The 19,196-nt window shown below is 39.5% G+C and overlaps 1 protein-coding gene across 1 annotated transcript in view; it reads right to left on the bottom strand.

Moving 5' to 3' along the window:
- SLC37A1 (solute carrier family 37 member 1) overlaps positions 1-16,197 on the bottom strand; it is a 32,576-nt gene extending 16,379 nt beyond the window's left edge. Inside the window, exons 1-9 of the mRNA XM_075714252.1 lie at positions 16,142-16,197; positions 14,315-14,396; positions 13,351-13,477; positions 11,401-11,479; positions 10,415-10,550; positions 9,064-9,140; positions 7,039-7,205; positions 6,253-6,290; positions 1,949-1,987 (exon numbers count right to left, since the gene is read on the bottom strand). Of these exons, the coding sequence (XP_075570367.1) occupies positions 1,949-1,987; positions 6,253-6,290; positions 7,039-7,205; positions 9,064-9,140; positions 10,415-10,550; positions 11,401-11,479; positions 13,351-13,477; positions 14,315-14,396; positions 16,142-16,197 (801 nt within the window). The remainder of the gene's footprint in view (positions 1-1,948; positions 1,988-6,252; positions 6,291-7,038; positions 7,206-9,063; positions 9,141-10,414; positions 10,551-11,400; positions 11,480-13,350; positions 13,478-14,314; positions 14,397-16,141) is intronic.
- Positions 16,198-19,196: the final 2,999 nt, after the last annotated feature.

Raw genomic sequence — 19,196 nt, 5'->3', positions numbered from 1 at the left:
ATGAAGCATCTTTGATTTAATGACTGTGTATTTTGGGTTTTTCAAGTTCTTATGTTGACCTGTGGCAACGCACATAAAATGCAATCACAAATTTATTTGAAGGCTAACTTCATACGGTTTTTATACAGAAGCAGCATACTGAAATCAGAGGACAGTCATGCCATTCTTATCATCTTTAGCTGCTTTTTCCTCTACTGAACTTTCATTGACATTGCAAACTTAGTTTTTTCTCATAAGAAGATAATCCTAGTAGCAACTACAGAAGTTGATTTGTTTCAGGAAAACCTTGATTCTTCGTTTCCCTATCCCTTTAAGATAGAAGTTTATCCCTTTAGCTTATGGTCACTATATTCTTCTGACCCAGAAATGGACTGTACTCTTGTGGGCTAACAAAGAGTCTGAGCACCTTCACCATGCTCAGTACTGAAATTGAGGCACCAAGCTATATTTTAGGCCCCAGACAGACCTGCTTTTTATACTTACTTATTAACAAGTGCATTAGTGTATCAGTTCACACCAAAATTGCATTCATTGGAAAACATCATTCTGAGATCCTTGGTCTAAAAAGATTTGCCAGGGACATTAAGGTTTGTCCGCCAAATTAAATATACCGCTTCAAAGTAGGTTTGCGGTCAGGTAGGTACAACCTATTGCTAAGACCACAAGAGGCACTGTGCATTCCTCAGGGATGAGATGTTTGCTTAAGTGTCTAATCACACTCTAGATGCCACATTAAAAAACAACAACAACAAAACCAAACCAAACCAAAAAAACCCCAACCAAACCCAAACCCTGCCCCAAATAAAACCCCCAAAACCCACCACCACAAATAAAAAAAAAAGAATGCCCAAACTCACTGAACATTTTAATTCAAAATGAATCACAAGGTAATTCTTCCCCAACAAAAATAGAGGGGCATGTATTGCAGTATTCTTTAGACAAACTGTCATTCATCAACCAAATCCTTCTAAGAAGGCAAAAAACTTCTGAGGATAAACTAAAGTATTTCTGCTGCTCAATGCAGAGCTGAGGCACAAACAGTCTTGGGCATGCATTCCCCAAAATAAACAAACAACAGTCAAACCCCCAGAGTCTGATAAAGCAGATTTTTAAATTTTGTCTTACAGAAAATCAGGCTCTTGTCAAAAAAGCAATTTACAATAATCTGTGGTGAAGAAAACCCATTATCTAGAGACAAGATATCATTATTATCTTGCCCATTATCCATCTACATCTTTATTCAGCAGCTCAGCAGAGAAAAAAATGAAAGACTTTTTCATTTGACCATCAAAAATAAGATTTACTGTGGTAAGGAGGAAATGTCTGGGGAAAAGGACTAGACTGAGAGGCTGCACATTTAATACTTAGGCTTCTTTCTCCTTTACAGAAGATAAAAATTGCAGCCTGGTATCTTTTAAATGCACAAGCACTTTGTCACAGGAGTTTAAGAGACCTAAGTTTCCTGGAAATGTAAAGTCAGGTTAAAGAAAGTTCCTAGAACATAACGACAGGTCTGTATGAACATGCTGCAGCTAACATGTTTACCTATGAAGAAAAAAGTCCAGGGAGAAAAGATGAGAAGCAATAAAACCAGTTCTAAATCATCACATTTCACAAATGCCACAAACCTACTCTGTAACTTTGACTATGAAAGTGCACCAATGCTTAATAAAGCACACTGACTTCTCCCTTGCATTTTTCATAGGTATAGCCTTTTGGAAAGTCATAGATTAAGCCTCCAATGCTAGCATGTAAAAGCACTTTACTGTACTCAAATATTTGTTTTGAAACAAATTTCAGATTCATAAATCAGAGCCAAGGTGAACAGAAGCAAGTGAAGCATAGCCCAAGAAATCGGTGAATAAAGAATAAGAACCATGCATTCAAGGCTCTGTGCCTGGCTCTCCATCTATGCTTCTGGACAACTCAATGAAACCAGATTACTCACCACCACGAACTCTGTAGAAATACTGGGCTTACAATCATGCTGCAAATAAACAGTAGACCAAATTCATCCAAGATAGTGATATCACACAGAGATGAATCTGATCTATAAATCTTAATATAAATCTACCCTAAGTCCTTCCCTCATGTTGAGCATTTATTTTAGTTGTGCTTAAATTTAACTGGCCTCATTCTTCCACAGTGAGGTTCAGCTTTTGGCACCAGCTGGCAGAGCTGCCCGCACCTAAGACAGCTGTCCAAAGTGACCTACTACAGCCTTATGAGCAAAGCAAGTGTGTATGTTTCTTTAATGTCTTAGAAAAAACATTTCTAACTATTTGCAAAAGCACACAGGTTGTTCAGGTTGTCACTGAAGTGACTGAGCAAAAAAGGCATTTTATGCCTGCCAGCAAATTCTATCCGTTGTACAACATGGCTGAAATTTTTTGTTCCCAGTAATAACACAGTCTATTTTACTACATGAATCTTCCTTCAATCAGCAAGCCGCTTTCTTTACAGTCATTGTCATTACCACATCTACATTTGTAGGAGATCTTCCTGAACTTCTATTCTTACCTTATTAATTTCCTTAACTTCTAAAACCATCGACCCCAAAGCAAACAGAAGCTGTGAGCCCTATTCATTAATGATTTAGAATCCATTGTACTTTGCAGACCACACAGGTCTGAAGAGATGTATTTGAGCAATTCAAATGGCATACAGCTTCCCAAGACAATGGCAAATTGTAATCCGAGAAGGGTCCAAGGCAGGTGTGGGAGCACATTTATAAGCCTCCTACAAGATTTGCAGATGTGAATGTATGGAATAGGGAAGGAAGAAGTGATGCCTTTTGCTCTGGAGAGCAAGGTTTCCAGGGAAACAGAAGGTCAAATGCATCCCTATACAGTGAGACTGCGCCTGGAGCAATGATCTTGCTGGTGTCCTAGAGAAGATTAGGTCAAATGCTAGCCCTTTTCTGGGACTGGGGAAAAGGGCAGTGAACAGAAGGGGAAAAAAGCTCCTAAAATACTAAATATTTGTTAAAAATATCATGGCAAGTAGATATTGAATGTCAAATTTTTCCATGCCAGCTCCTTGAGACATATGAGCAACATACTGTGCAGAACTCTTTAGTTACACTTTCCAGTAAAAGTGTATTTGAAACAAATAACAAACATTTACTTCCATAAAGCATAACAGCAAATTCTGTAAACACTGTGCTCTAGGTATTATAAACAGCAGCTGCAATGTTCATGGGAGCGTTTCTGAAATATATAAAAGCTAAGGAAAAAAGTGCCTCCTGTTAGGAGTCTCTAAGAGTCACTTAAAATATTCTCATACTTGACAGAAGTTAACCTTTAAGAAATGAAAGAGAATTAAATGAAAAATTCAGAGCGCATTGTGAGCACACCTTATCTCACAGTAATAAACGAAGAATAGGATTTCCACAGACCATTAAAAGTATTCAGAAGCTTTATCAGGAGTACTTCATATGCGGAGAGAAAACCCATTAACTGGTAAAGAAGAGATAACACAGGCTAGAAAAGTTGCCTTCAGTTACTATTTGAGAAGAAGAGAGCATTTAAAATGTAAAAAGCCATCTATCTGAAACTACTGGGGGGAGTGGTAAAAAGCCAGCAATCGTCCCCTGTCCTGGTTTTGGCTGGGATAGAGTTAATTTTCTTCCTAGCAGCAGGCATAGTGCTGTGTTTTGGATTTAGTAGGAGAAGAATGTTGATAACACACTGATGTTTTTAGTTGTTGCTAAGTACTGCTTATGCTAGTCAAGGACTTTTCAGCTTCCCATGCTCTGCCAGGGGCACAAGAAACTGGGAGGGGGCACAGCCACAATAGTTGATCCAAACTGGCCAAAGGGCTATTCCATACCATATGACGTCATGCTCAGTATAGAAACTGGGGGGGGTTGGCCGGGGAGCAGCGATCGCTGCTCGGGAACTGTCTGGGTATCGGTCGGCGGGTGGTGAGCAATTGCATTGTGCATCACTTGCTTTGGATATTATTATTGTTATTATTATCATTACTATTTTACTTTATTTCAATTATGAAACTGTTCTTATCTCAACCCAGGAGTGTTTCTCACTCTTCCTCCTCTGATTCTCTCCCCCATCCCATCGGGGTAGGGGGAGTGAGCGAGCAGCTGCGTGGTGCTTAGTTGCTGGCTGGGGCTAAACCACGACAGTCCCCATACAATCTACCTGTGAGACTTGCAGCTAAAAGGTATAGCTCACATATACCTACATGTGCAGACAATCTCCATGTATAATCCCCTAGCATTGGAAAACATATGTGGGATTCCCTTGGGACCTTCCCTCTGACACTTTCCCCAACAGCCCTGATTTGCCCTCACACACGGGAAACCTTAAGACCTTCTTTGCCAGTTTCCCCCTACTATTCTTCCAAAGAACTAGTTGAAAATGTGGCAGACCTGATTGCCCACAGGTCCCTGGGAGCCAAAGGAGAAAGAGCCTGGAGCAACACGCTGCTCTAGGTTTTGGTTACAGTAGAGACAAACACATACCAGAGTCTTATGGACCATGAAGCAGAGGAGAACCTGCAAACACACTCCTAAAGGAAAACTGGGGCTACAAATGACATTCGGTTATGAGAAGTTACACACAGCTGGTCTTCCTAATGCCCTCTTTTTTTGTTTGTTTTTCTTGCTTTTTATTTTTCTCCTGTTCTATTTGAATTGCCTCCCTCCTCTTGGGTCACAGCTACATGAGGCAAGAAAGGAATCATCTTCTCATGTAGCAGCTAAAGCTTTCTAAAGCACATCTTTTTGCCACTGACATGGCTTTCTGTGCGTACTCAAAATTAAGTAATGTCTTACGAACTTTTGTTTCAAAAGTACTGGGCAAACATTTTCGTACCAGAGCTTAACCACTTCCAACCTACTATTAAAATAGTGTTTGAACAACCTTATACTAATACTTAAAGAGAAAGCTTTCCTTTTAGAAACAATTTAAAAAGTTATGAGTTTTGCTGCCACAATGGCACAAGGAAGCATACACACAATGCTCAGCAACCCAAAGAAAGCGTAGACATTTGCACACACAAACTTCAATCCCGCTTCAACAATACCTTAAGCGGTCAATCTCTGATGCTGGATTTTCAAACTCTTGTGTCAAGAGTCACATTTTCCCCTTGTGATCCAGGCAGTATGCGTTCCACAGGTTGTGTGTGTGACAGTATGTTTACAGCTTAGTGAAGTTCGCTACCTTGCCAAAATTTAAGCCCTTGAGGTATAAGCTCTCATACAATAGCAAGATCCACTGCCTTGATGCCAGAAAAACATGTGAACGATGCATTCTAGAAACTCACTGTGTATTTAAAAAACCAAAAAAACCCAAAACTATGTATAAACAGCATCTCCATCTTTGAGGATTTCAAAATTTGACAGGCAAGCCCTAAGCAATTTAATCCTATGTCAGATTTAGACCTAGTACGAGCAGAGGGTAGGACCATGCAATGTCCAGAGGTCCCATCCCTTCCAACCTGAATTATTCTGTGATGCCACAAAAACTAAAGTATTGATTTGTCATGTGACCCACACCACTAAACGCAGATTATTTCTCTCTCCTTTTCAGAGCTCTTCATTAATGTCAGTTTTGGTTAAATAGAGGCCATATTATATCACAACTAAACTCATTGTCACAAACTGACTGTTTGCTCCAATCTCTTCATCTCAGCTTCATATCCATCCCTTGCTTCCTCTTTTCCCTAGCCATGTGCTCCTACTGTCCTTGCCTCTATCTGAGGGAACATCCCACCTTCTATCTCCAAGCCCATAGACACATGGTTCATTGACCCTATGTCAGCAAAAAGGGCTGTCTGCTCCTTCCGCAATGCCTAACACAGGGTTCTCAAACACTGAGACCCTTCACAGGATATGGTTGGCAGCTATCTCATTATGCCATACCTAAGCAAGGAAGGCAGCAGCAGGAGAAAGGTCAAAATGCTCCGAAGATGCCCAGGAAGACTGGAGGAAAGTAAGAAAACTCAAAAAAAAGATTAACAGTTTTTACTTGGTTTACTGTAGTAAGAACATCTATTCCAAAACTTTACTTAAAACAAACTCATTCACCTCTTGATTCACATTGCTTTGATAGAAAGTAAGGTACTGGTTTACCAGTGAAGCACAGAAGACCAATCATTCCCTCAAGTATATAGGGTCAGTTATAACAGCCTGGTACAAAAGGGCCATGCAGATTATCCAATTTCCAGAACTATCATAATAAACATGTGTATTAGGAGGCAAAAATCAAAATAGCAAAAGCATTCACTTACACTGGATGGTGTGCAGGAGCAACTTATATCTTTAGGATCTGAAATACAATACCATGCATAGTTAATAGTGAAAACAAGCATAACGAGTATCTCTTAAAACACTTACAGTAGTGTAATTTACCAACAATAAACCAACAGTACAGATAACACAGAAGTAGTCCTGGTAGGAATGTGTACCTGTAGCTTTAGAGAAAAAGAAAACGGTGCTCCATGGTACCCTTCCCATCCCATGACCACATTAAGTGCTATTCTGGCAGTCCAGCTTATTACAGCATTCTAGTTACAGCTGCAGAACTTTTTACTTCCTGAGACAGGACAGTTACAGTAAAATAAGCATTCATACTAGCATCTCTGAGTCTACGTAGGGACAAGATGGGGCACTCCCTTTTAGTTTCTAATTTAAAGTGACAAAATTTGCTGTATCAGCTGACTTCTGTTTCATAGCACAGGCTATGGATGGCATGGGTTGAATGGTAGCACAGAATACACATTGGAGCCAGGTAGGACATTCTGTTAAGATACACTTGAACAATTTACAAAGACTGGGAACTAATGACAAGGCAGTGTACTGAATTCTGAGTGTTACCCTCTCAGGTATGCCAGAGTCTAAGTGTATCAACTCTTTAGACGTACACAGGTTCTTCTCCACCTAGTGTTCTAGGAAGAAGTTCTTTAATTGTTGCCATAGCTTGACAAATATACTTTGCACTGGGTCATTTAGCTTAAACAGGTGGTGTTCTTCACCCATAATGAGCGTCCATGGTTCTATCCCATTAAAGCACTTACGTTCAATAAGAAACAGGAAACATACAATCCCCATCACAGCAATGGTAACACCAGGCATCACGAAGGAGAGACCCCAGCATGTAGATACCCAATAAGCAGCAATTAAGGATCCCAAGATATTTCCCACTGAAGTGTGCGAATTCCAGATTCCCATGATCAAACCTCTCCTGCATTTAAAAAAAAAAAAAAACCAAAACAAAACCACAAACATTTCTTATTATTCCAATGATAAGCAGTACTACCTTGAGAAAAGTGTATCAAAAACGACTTTTCATCTGTGGCGTCAGTGAAATATTTGCAATCTTACTGTTCTTTAACTGACCACTTCTTCATGCTACAGTCTTTCATCTGGCAATTTCAAGGCACCTAAATATTAATAGAAGTGTTCTAAATACTTCTCTGTGCGTGACAGAACTCATCCTGCATTTAATGGCATCTAAAGGCACCACTAGGGCTTGCATATTTCTGGATAGTTCCTTTGACAAAAACAAGGATGCAGATGTCGCCTAACATGTACACGCTATGTCTGATGCTTCTCGGAATTAAAGTCCTCATGCAAACACATTGCACTGATAATCTGATGCTTTCAGGATATGTTAGACTTACCATGCAGAAGAAAACAATCTGTACAGGACAGCTAGAGAAAATTCAGTATTTTCTGATCACATTCTGGACTTGCTAGGCACTGGTAGAAGACAACACCTGCGCAAGTTTGGCTAACACACACATCAAACTGCTGTCTGCCTGGAAAGCCCAGATTAGAGCTGCTGTAGAATAGCTCCAGCTCAGCTAATGTAAACCATAAAAATCCTACTGAAGTCATGACAGTTACCAGTTTTTTTTTTTCCCTGTAAGTCATGGGAAAACTGCCTTGCCCTCAACAGGAGTTTACCTGGAGCAACCTAATTTGAACTAAACCAAATCTTTTCCTTTGGCTGAAGACAAGATCTAAGGACTCTACTCATGTTTCATGGAATTTGTAGCAAGATGAAAACAAGAACCAGATCACTGACATTCAAACCACAACCCTATCCACCAGTCCACTATGTGACCTCCTAAAAGTATAGGCTGTTGCTTTTGCACGAAGAAAAATCTGAACAAATGTATTTGTTTTGCACAGACTCGCCAATTTTGTTCAGTATTGTATAACTGTTATCATTCTCTGCATTTTGTAACATTCACCAAAAAGGCTGCAGGGACTATGGAAAACAAGTTTGAGCCTACATGTTCTTAACTATCCTGTGATTTTATACAGAAACCATATACTTAATTTTCATATGTACTTCTCTGGAACTGATTGACAATAATGTTCATTCAGTGGTATGCACCTACAACGGATGGCACTACACTAGCATTACTATATGCTACATGCATCAACCATTATCAGAGCCAATGGATTTAGCACACAGCTCTTGCAAAATTTATGGAAAACTCCTGTATGGTATGACAAAATAAACATGAGCGATCTCTATACAGGATTAAGGAAAAAAGAAAAAAAACATAATGTAAAGAAAGTGACAAAAAGCAAGGGTAAATCAGTTGCCATATGTATTTTCATTTTTTAATTAAAATTTCAAGTTTCTGTAAGTGTGTTAGGAAAAAAAGACATTAGACAAGAAGATACTTTTAGAGTTACACCCTGACAACTGCTTTGAAACACAAATGAAAACATGGGAAATTCCACATTAAAATGGCATAACAACAACCTTTACTAAAAGTGGTTTTAGTCTGTTAACATTTGCAAGAATTATTCTTAATTCAATTCTGAAATATTTCATCTGAAGAATAAACATCAGACAAAAGAGCTACTACAGAACACTGCTTTGACACAAGAGAGAATATTTCAAACTTATATATAAACTAATCAGCATAACAAGGGAAACTCCTCTCAAACACCTAAATAACTGCTTGTTTCATCCCAAAAAACACACTGAAGCAAAATAAAGATATTTAAATTGACTGTAATATTACAGCCCAGAATGTGTTGATTTGTACTTCCAAAACTTTGGATTACGTATTATTTACCTTCCTTTTCCAAACCAGTTGCCAATACATGTAACGACACTCGGCCAGCCAGTAGTTTGCACCAACCCATTAGCTATCTGAAAGTATATAAAAATCATAATAAACAAACACACCCTATAATAAGTGAGGTTCCTACACAATTTGAACAGATGGCAAAGCATGTTTGCAATCAAACAAAGCAGAAAAAGAGAAAACTTTAGGGGAGACTGCATAACTTTGAACATTAACTTTAAAAATGCTTAACAGACACCTGTAAATAAACTGAGAGACTTAACTTACTATATTCAGGCTGAAGTAAGAACTCTTTCAGCCTCCATGTTGCACAGATCATAACCCTAAACTCATCTGAACTCCTAAAAAGTTCCCTATCTAGAATTACATATTAACACAAAGATCACAGTACAATAACTCACATGTACAATGAGCATTTGAACATGCAACGAAACGACCTCACTCTACCCAACAAAAACCAATTAGGCTGGTGGTACGCGACCACCCTTGGCATTACAGGATTCACTGACCACATCACGCAGTGCGGTATTGGTAGAGATAGTTAGCTTAACCCTAAAGGAGCCAGCTCCTGTCTTGGAAACCATGTAAGCCAAGAGTGCTGGGGCAGGGACACGGTTAAATGGATGACTTGGTGAAAGGGTTATAAAAGCTTGCAGTACCCAAGTTAGTATCGCTGCATGCCATGTTGCACAATGCCATGCAAACGTGCCAGTGGTGAAAATGCTACTGCAGTAACACAAAGAAAGCAGCAGTACAAGGTGCAGACCTGTCCAAAATGACTCAGAAGTGCTAACCGTATCCTGGTTCTGACCTAAATTCCATTTTAGGTCAATGGTAAATATTCTTGTGACACCTACATAAATATTCTTGTGACATCTACAAGTACTCTGAGAAAACCCACACAATGAATCTTGTTACAGAAGCTGCCTGTGCTCAGCCACACCAATGTGGGAGACTGTTTATCATTAGCAGCATAAGTGTAATTTTCCTGCAGAGAAAGCCAGGATGCGTCACTCAGGTCTTGGCAGACTGACAGAAGTAAATACAGTTGTTTTAAAACTCGCCCACATTTAAGCTTGCAAAGATTTGATCACTGATTTGACACAGACTGAAATGCTTTAATTTGTTTTCAAAGATTTCTTCCACTAAAAAAAATTTTTTCAAAAATAAAACCTGGAGCTATCCACTCTATCATTTCTGCCTGTCATCAATGACAATGTATGCCAGCATTTACATCCTCCCATCCAACCACTAATCACTGTTTGCAACTGAAAAAAACCCAATACAACACTAAACAGCACCATGGAAACTCACAGTATCTAAATAACATCGTGCCTACCTGGGCCATTATGTAAAACCACAGATTATGTATATTATAGAAATAACCCAATCCAAACATCGCAGTGAAGAGTCCGCTAGCAAGCATCCCAACTGTCAGATAGTACCGGATAGGCAGCCGTTCTCCTATTATTCCACTTGGAATGTGGGAGGAAATAAAAAGAAAGGCAATAATTAAAAATGAGATCATACCCCAAGCCTTCACAAATAAAAAATATTTTGTGTTGTTTAATGCTGGTTGAGGAGAAACTTTACTGGTAACTGCTGTTTTCCTTCACAGCAGCAAATGAGCCATTTTTAGTACTTGACAGAAAAAATACCAACAAACTTTTCATGTTCACTAATTGCCAAATCCTGACACCTGCACAACCATCTTTCAGGGAGATACTCACCTGGAGCACATTGGAAGTCACTTACAGAGTAATTTTCCAAATGACCCATAAGGTGGGACATGTCTCCAGCCATTTAAAGTGAGACTTGTCTCCCTTGCTAATGGTTCTAGTTATGAAGGTTCTGGTTTTAGTCAATAAAAAGAAGCATCTCCAAACAGCAGCTAATACTGCACATTTTAAGATGGGTTTGGGATTATTTTTAGGAGGTGTCTGCTTCTGTCCTGTAACTATAGAGAAAGCCAGGACAATCGGTTTAGTCTACATGTGCAAGTTGGAGACTGATAAAGTTTGAGGACATATATTACAGCATATTTTCCTTCATATTCCATATGAAGGAAAGACAGGCTACATTGCAAGTTGGAAAGCATTCCTGCACAAGGCAGTCAGGATGGGTGCAGGTAAGAAGCCATCCACATACCAACAGGTACGATACCACTGGGGACTCAGGATTGTGTGGGTTTTTTTCCTCAGCAACCAAGTTCTCACTCTCTTCACCAGAAACTTTACAGTAGGAAAGCACAATATCTCAGAAGTAGTACAGCCTCATAAATTAACAGTAAGCGATAAAGCAGGTTTTCAAGAGAGTGAGGTTTACCTTAAATACATTCCAATTGCATATGCACACAGAAATGAGTAATCCAGTGCTCCCAGTAACTGTTTGTAGTTGCTCTTATCTAAGAATAATTTTCAAAACAAATCATCAGTTTAAATGTACCAATAACTTCCCAACCATTTTTACATATTACAAGAAAAATTTTAGTGAACCTGCACTGACATTTAATTTTCAATAGGCACTTCTAGACTTAAGCATGTATTTTGCAAAACATTTTGTTTAACCAGAAAAATCCCCTCTACAACTGACCCTTTTGCCTGTAACATATTAGGAAAATATTGGTAGGCCCATTCTTAATTCCACCTTATTCAAAACAGCATTTTGGAAGAGAAGAAACATCAGTTATTAACAAGGTGCCCTTTTCTTATAGGTCCTTAGACAAAAGAAAACCCAAACTTTAATGGACTTTATTAGAAGTGGAAAGATGTTTTGCAAATGTGTGAGGTCCTAACAGTCAAAATAGCTGAAAAAAAATCCACCGTCATATAGTCATTTAAGGAACCAGCTTAATATATGGTTAAAACCTTTTGCATTTCATTTTCCAACTACTCATAAAGCACAGAGGTAGAAGTCTTGTTTAAAAAAAAACAAACCAGGGTTCTGCTCTGTACAGCAAATGACCATAACCACAACTAAATGAGACTTGCAGGCAGGATGGAAGGAGCAGGAGGGACTCCACCCAGACAGAAACACCAAGTCTAGTTTCAAAAGACCTGAGCTCACACCAAGACAGATGGTTTGTGTATTTGCAAGGAGGCACAATTCCCATTGACTTCGAAAATAAAGTCACGCTTATTAAAGCATTCCTTCTTTCAGTGTTACTCCCAGCTTGCCAGCTACGTTGCCTGAAAAACGGAGCTAAAAGGACAAGTCTAGAGTGCCATCCCAGAGGGGTAGCTTTGCAATAACCTGTATGTTCATGGAAAAGGAGGACACACTGGAGCTCAGAAGTCTCCATTAAGAAAGCTAACTAGTGTTTTAGACAAGCAATCTCAGTCTCCCCTTGGTCCAGGGACAAGAAACAGCAACCAAGTTTAACTGCATGCCAATACATTTGGAAACCTGTGGGACTAAATAATTTCAGTAGACCGATGATTACCTTGCAGCAGGCAGTTAATATACAGAATTTTGTCCACAGAAGACGCAGAGCTCAGATCTTTAATTATCTTTGAACAGAGTAGGGCTTTTTTTTAATTGCTAATTAAAGGACAATTAGAATGGATGGCTAGATTGACTGGAGTGGACTGGCACATTGACAGAATGGACTATTCTACTTCACTGATGTTCTTGGTAGTGATAAAAGTGTCAAGGAATGATTCAAAATCTCTATTAAATTCAAACACAATTAAATTAAAATTTAATTGTAAGTAGGCAAATATTTTTTCTATTTAAGTGAAAGGCCAGGTTCATAAGTTATTCAGTTGTCAACTCTATTCTGCAACAAAGTCTCCCATTTTTCTCCACTAAAATGGGGAGAAAAATATTCTTTCTGGCAGATAAGGACTCTGAGAAGTTCCAATTCAGATAAACACCAAGTAATTTCATTTAAATGATTGCTGGACCTTGAACTAAAACAGCAGAAAATTATAATGATTTCATTTTTCACCCTTTTTTTCCTTAATAGACATTCTAAAGACAAATCCCATTTTCTGAGTGAAAACTGATCTACTGAAACCACCTCATAGCTCTAACAGGTAAAATAATGTCAGTTGTTTAAGTCACTTTAAGTAGGAAAGACATGACAAGGTAAGTCACAACTTAACTTTCTTTGGAAAAATCAATGAGAACATGGAAAACAAAACACGCCTCCCATGCACATCTCCTGAGTCCCTCCACACATGAAGAAGAAATAGCTAGAGGCAAATAATCTAATTATGAATATCAGCTCATTATTATGAAAGAAAAAAACAAAACCAAAAAAACAACCCTTACCAAATGGCTCCCAACCACACTGGGATACATTAGATGGCTTTTTGACAGGCTGAATCTGGGCAGCATATTCTTTGTAGGAGTTGAGTTCAACTTCATGTGAAGCAGCGCAATGCTTATGCAGCTCTCCCTGACACAGAAAGGAAATTTGAAAATGGAAAATTCACTTGTGACTGTTAATCCCCATACAGCAATAAATTTAACAATTCTAGCTCTATATGAAACTGTGTCAAACCCACTGAAATCAGTAAAATTGTTAGCCATTAGTAATTGCTTGGTATTTTGCTGGGTGAAACCACCATTACATGAAAGAGTAATTATGTGGTTAGAAACAACATGCTATAGCGAACTGGTGTTTCTGATACTGCAGAATTTCAAAATTCTTCACTAACATCAAGCTACTTTGCCCATTGTTACTCATCAGTTATATACAATACAGCCCCTGGGGGATCTGATTTGTGTTTGGCAAGTTATACAGGCCGAAGACTAAACTAACAAACCTAGAATTAGACAATATTCTGCCACCAGCTTCACTGGGAGCAGAGTCCCAAGCGTATAGACGACTATGACTCTGATACTCAACAGTACTTGGAACAGTCTTGTAAATGCCAGTAGAATTTTATCATGTTTGACTCATCAGTTATGAGCAACTTTTCTCAAACATATGAATATAAACCTGTATACACTTAAATATCTATAACAAGATTAATTCACATAAATTAAGTGTAGGCAATAGCTGTTTCAAGTCTTAAGCCCAAAGATTAGATGTGTATGCGATATTCTAGGCATGGTCTTACTAAAGTTTATCAAGTAAATGTCACTGCATACTAGCTTTATCAGTGTTTCATCTTTTAAACCATTCCAGGTTAAACACTGCCTTTCACAAAAGGAAATATTGAAAAAGACAACTACTTCCGTGTTTGACAGGAGTAGAAGGATGTTTAAACAAGGACGCAACCTTGCTTACCTTAACTATACTAATAGGTTTCCTTGATAAATGGAAGCTGGCATACAACAAGAAAGTGAGAGAGAAAATGAAGGCTCTATACCTACAATATAAGAAAAAAAAAAAAAAGAGTATTTGAAAATTATTCAGATGTACTTTTAGCACTAAGTTACATAAAAATATTACACAAGTCATTGGCAATCTTGGAATACTGGAAGACAGCTTTTTTTCATGTTCTCTAACAGCCTGGAGAACCACCCTAGCAGTTACGCTGCTTTACAACATCTGCTCTGATCTGGCTTTGGGAGGGAGCTTGGTAGCACACAGGTTCGGGCAGGACAACATGGCAGTGCTCTGGAGTCCACAGAGCTGATCTGCCTTGTTTACAACCTTCCTTTGGGGGCTATTAAAAGGCAGTTCAACATTAAACATACTGATAGTCAGATCTCACATTTCACTGTCTCATTCAGTTTCCTGGACATAAATGATGGCTCTGTGAATTGCAAGTTCGGCTACTGTGTGTTATGACTTCTTTCTTTCCTTACTGCTTTAAGGATTTTGCTTTACTTTTGCCTTCCTCTGTTACAACAGAAATCAGCCTTTTCTAGAGATGGATGGAGGGATTAACACAGACTGCATGTACTGTCAGCTGGAGCACATGAACATAATTAACCAGCTTTGGGACTGGGAAGGAATTTTCCCTTTTACCTCCCTGGCATCCTTGGATCTTTCTCTGCAGTTCATCGGAATTAAACAGGCATCTCAAACTCCCTGTGCAAGCATTAAACAAAGATAACAATCTGATCTATTCTATTCTTTACCTGCAGCACCTTTCAGTTGTTTAAGAAGGAGAGCATTTTGTGGATTTGTGCTTTTAACAATACACAGAGATCAGAGGGTGTCTACTGGCTCCTTCTAGCCTTGATCTTAAAATTAACATCCGTAAATAAAAGTACATATATACATACAAAGATCTGATATCACACAGCCTTCTATAGTCCCTAATTTTTAATTAACCTTTTTCAATCATTCTCTGCCTTATAAACTTTCACATAACAAAGGTCTTGTTTTATAGTCCCAGTGTATTCAGAGAGACGTTAAAAAAAAAAACCAAAAAAAGTGAGTTACCCTACAAGTTGACTTATTCACCCCCATAACCGAAAACATCCTCACAAGTGATAAAACTGAAATGACTTTGTCCATGATGCTCTGCTAGAGAAAGCATGTGATAAAATTGCTCAGATGGGAAGTACTTGGTCTTCCATTTGTTATTTACACACAATTGACTCAGTATTCTATCTCAGAAAGCACAAGAACGGATGTCATCCAATTTCCAGGATTAGTTTTCCTAAAGCAAAGGTTTTGGTTTTTTGTTTGGCATTTTTTCTTGGTTTGTTTTCTGTTTTTTGTTTTTTTTTTTTTTTAATATTACAGTAGCAAGAACTAAAACTGTAATTCTACAAGTCTATATTACACATCAAATTACCGGGGAGAAAATACACTTCTGGTTAAGGAAAGAAAGCTAACCTCAAGGACCCTTCCCACCTAAGAGTTTGAAAATGAAAATCTGAAATCTATCCCTTCAAATACACACCTTGCAAAGAAAAGGACAAAAGGCTTTATTCTGTAGCACACTTGACTAGTAAGGGTCTGTCTGGGTTCCCTCAACAAAGTATTTTACTTTTTAAATGTCAGCAATATTTATTTATTATGCAATTGACTATATATTCTTGCTGTATATATTAAGCAATGAAAAAGCAAAACCAGAGCAAGGCAACAGTATCATCTTCCCTAGATACAAACTCCCATTGTCCAAAACAAAGATCACCACCATACTTCAAGACTTACCACTGATCTCGTGAAAATGAAGTGATGAAACGAATCCCAGGAGGAAGCTGAGCCATCTATGATCTACTCTACAGCTGGTATCAAATTTTCAGAGACACAATTATGTACTTGTGACAACGTTATCCGTTCTTCGGAATGTGTAACAAAGATCCTCTCAAAGCTGTGCGATGGCAGGCTGTTAACAAACATGGAAGATATACTGCCAAGTTGATCTCCCTGTAGGTTTTTTTCCTTATACCTTTAGTCACAACGTAGCAAATTCTTCACTCTGCCTTTGTTAATTGCTGATCTTCAAATAACAGAAGTTGATAAGTAAATATTCTTATCAAGTTACTGTAATATTTTCTAATCATAACATTTGAATCAGCAATTGCCTCTTTCAGAGACAAGTAATTACCGTAATGAACCTTCTAGGCATCAAAAATGCAATAGAGAATTTTAAGCCAATATAAATCGCAGCCTTTTCTGAATTTTATCATGCATAACCTATTTTGAGAAGTCAGCATAGTATACAGCAGTGGGGACACACAGGAAAGATGCACTCAGAACATGATCCAAAGCCAGCTGACATCAAAACACTCTGCTTTTGTGCCAGAAAGACTACAAATAAGGAAGTTCCCACCTTACAAAGATCTATTTTAACACATCAGAAACATTCATGAGGTTGAAATTTGTTCAAAAATGACTGTAGTGTTTTCAGCCCAGAATAGAGACTCCTGCAGCTTGAGAGTGGGTGCTGCTGAACAATGCTGCCAGCAAGCCTTGACCAGCATTCCCTCTTCCAGCCCCATTTCCCCATCCCAGTATCAGTCCTGCACAAAGCACCACATCGTCAGAAAACTTGGAAAAGAAAAAAAAAAAAAAAGTTTTTTTCACCACTTGAGCTCCCCACACCAGCTCATCCAGCACAAGGGAGAAGGCAGGCTCACGCACGTACGTGACATGCAGGGAAAAGTGAGACTGTGGCAGCATCTATTCAATTTGGTTTAAAATCTTGTAGAGTTCCTCCTGTTTCTTCAAATTTGGGTGAAAGCCCCTCAACAGAAAAAGATGCGCCTTACCGTTTGTTACAGGTACTGCAACAGGAACTAGCTGCACTGTTACTTCGCAGCAAGTCTGAGCTAACTGTTGCGTAAGATGACAAAAGGCACTGTAGGCACAAGGTGTGACTACAGCTCCTGTATGCAAGCCGAGCCTCCTGGTGTGCTAACAGCAGAGCCACCCCGGCAGGATGCCAAATAACACACCAGGGTCTGCAGCATAACCCCTACCCTCCTGGTAGCCCAGCTAGTGGGCTTAACACCAGCACCAGCTGCTGCCATACTTCTGACGGAAAGCTGGTAGGATACAGGACTAGCCCTCCCGGGAAACAACGGGAGGTGAGCTAAAGCAAAATCTGCGTTGAAGAAAACACATCTGCCAGGACCGAGGGTTTGTCTTAACCTGGGAATTTTAGAGGCTGCCACAGGGCAGGCAAAGGTGTGAGCATCTCTCCTCTCATCTTTATTGCCCCATCTTACCACAGAAATGAGAGCTACTCCTCCTCAGCCAACTGAATGACAACACCAAACAGTACCTGCTGGGTCAAAGCTGGCAGCTTGAAAGCCTTCACTGTCCCCACAGGCTTCTTCCCCAGGAATGGAGGGAAACTACCACCTCTTCACATAACAGAGTATCCCACCAAAAGATCAAGGGTCTGCTCCTTTACGCCAAACACATTTTTGTCATACCTTTCATTTTTCCACAGTGTCCCAGTTCAGCTTGACACCTCCTTCCCCTAAAAGTGAATTGACTTGCTAATCCCGTTTGGCATGTTCCACCTCCTCCCCCACCCCTGCCCTGAATCAGATAACTGGTTGTGCAATTAATCAGCAAACCCCATAATCATTCCCACCCAACATGAGTTTCCTACCTCCTCCCAGAGGCTGCAGAGGTTAGGGAAAGTGCAAACCTACACCCTCCTCCCCTCCCCACCCCCAGCTGCAGGTCCCTGCCTCCCTCTGTGTCAGACCTTGCAGTCATACAGCCATGGTTCGGGTGGCTGATCCATCAGAAAACCTGCCCTGAAAAACAGCTGATCCAATAGAGAATAGTAACTCACTCTGTGGCCACAAAACTGCTACGCAGGATGAACCCGAAGCAGCGGGAGCATAAACGCAGGGACTAAAGGTGGGACTGCCCCTTACAGCCACAGCTAGCTAGTTAGGTCAGCTGAACTCTAATTTCAAACCCACAATCGCTCATCAGTAATGTCATGTTTGGTTGAAATGAGCCGTGGATAGCTCCACTGGGAGAAGAAAGGTAAGAAGAGGTAGGCACAAGCAGCCCAGAGGAGGACTGAACTTCTCTTCCAGCAGGAACAGATCTGTTTCAGGGTGATCCCGAACCCCATCTCCCCTCTCTCACAGTTATCCCAAACACCGAAACTATTATTTAACTGACCACACTTTAAGTGAGGTGACAGAAACATCTACTGGGAAAAAACTGAGAGGCTGGCAAAGAACAAAAATCTGAGACCATAAACCTCTTTAAACAGTTCCCTTAAAATATAATGGGATAAGGCAATTGTCATGACAGAAAAGTAATTGTTTAGCAGGTTACTATTTAACAGCTTTAGTGTAAGCAGAAAAAGATTTCATGCATCTTACAAAAAGGTTTCAATGCTAAGTGGTCACACAAGGTTGCACACCTGTGCACCTGCTGCACAGATCACACTCACACCACCTCCTAACAGCGTATCCTGGACGTAAATCGAGAGTCACGAGGCCCTAGCAAAGACAACTGGACTATCAGCAGCATTTAGAGAACCGCACCCTGATTCCACTTGACAGGAACTGATTTCATTTTATCTCCTGCAGACAGAGAGACCTGAGTTGTCATTTATTTGTCAACGGTTTATCTCTGTCCCCACATAACCATAAGTTCCTCTGACATCCATGTGCTTTTGATAAACAAATAAAACTTTCCCCACAAAAGCAAAGAAACTTGTGTCAACAAACTTCCGGTAACAGGTTAGAAAGACTGCATCCTGCTGTAGATTAAACCAGATTTTAAA

Source organism: Pelecanus crispus, chromosome 1 (assembly GCF_030463565.1).
Source record: "Pelecanus crispus isolate bPelCri1 chromosome 1, bPelCri1.pri, whole genome shotgun sequence".
NCBI lineage: Eukaryota > Metazoa > Chordata > Aves > Pelecaniformes > Pelecanidae > Pelecanus > Pelecanus crispus.
The sequence above is the reverse complement of the archived record's forward strand: the minus strand, read 5'-3'. Positions and strand labels throughout refer to the sequence as shown.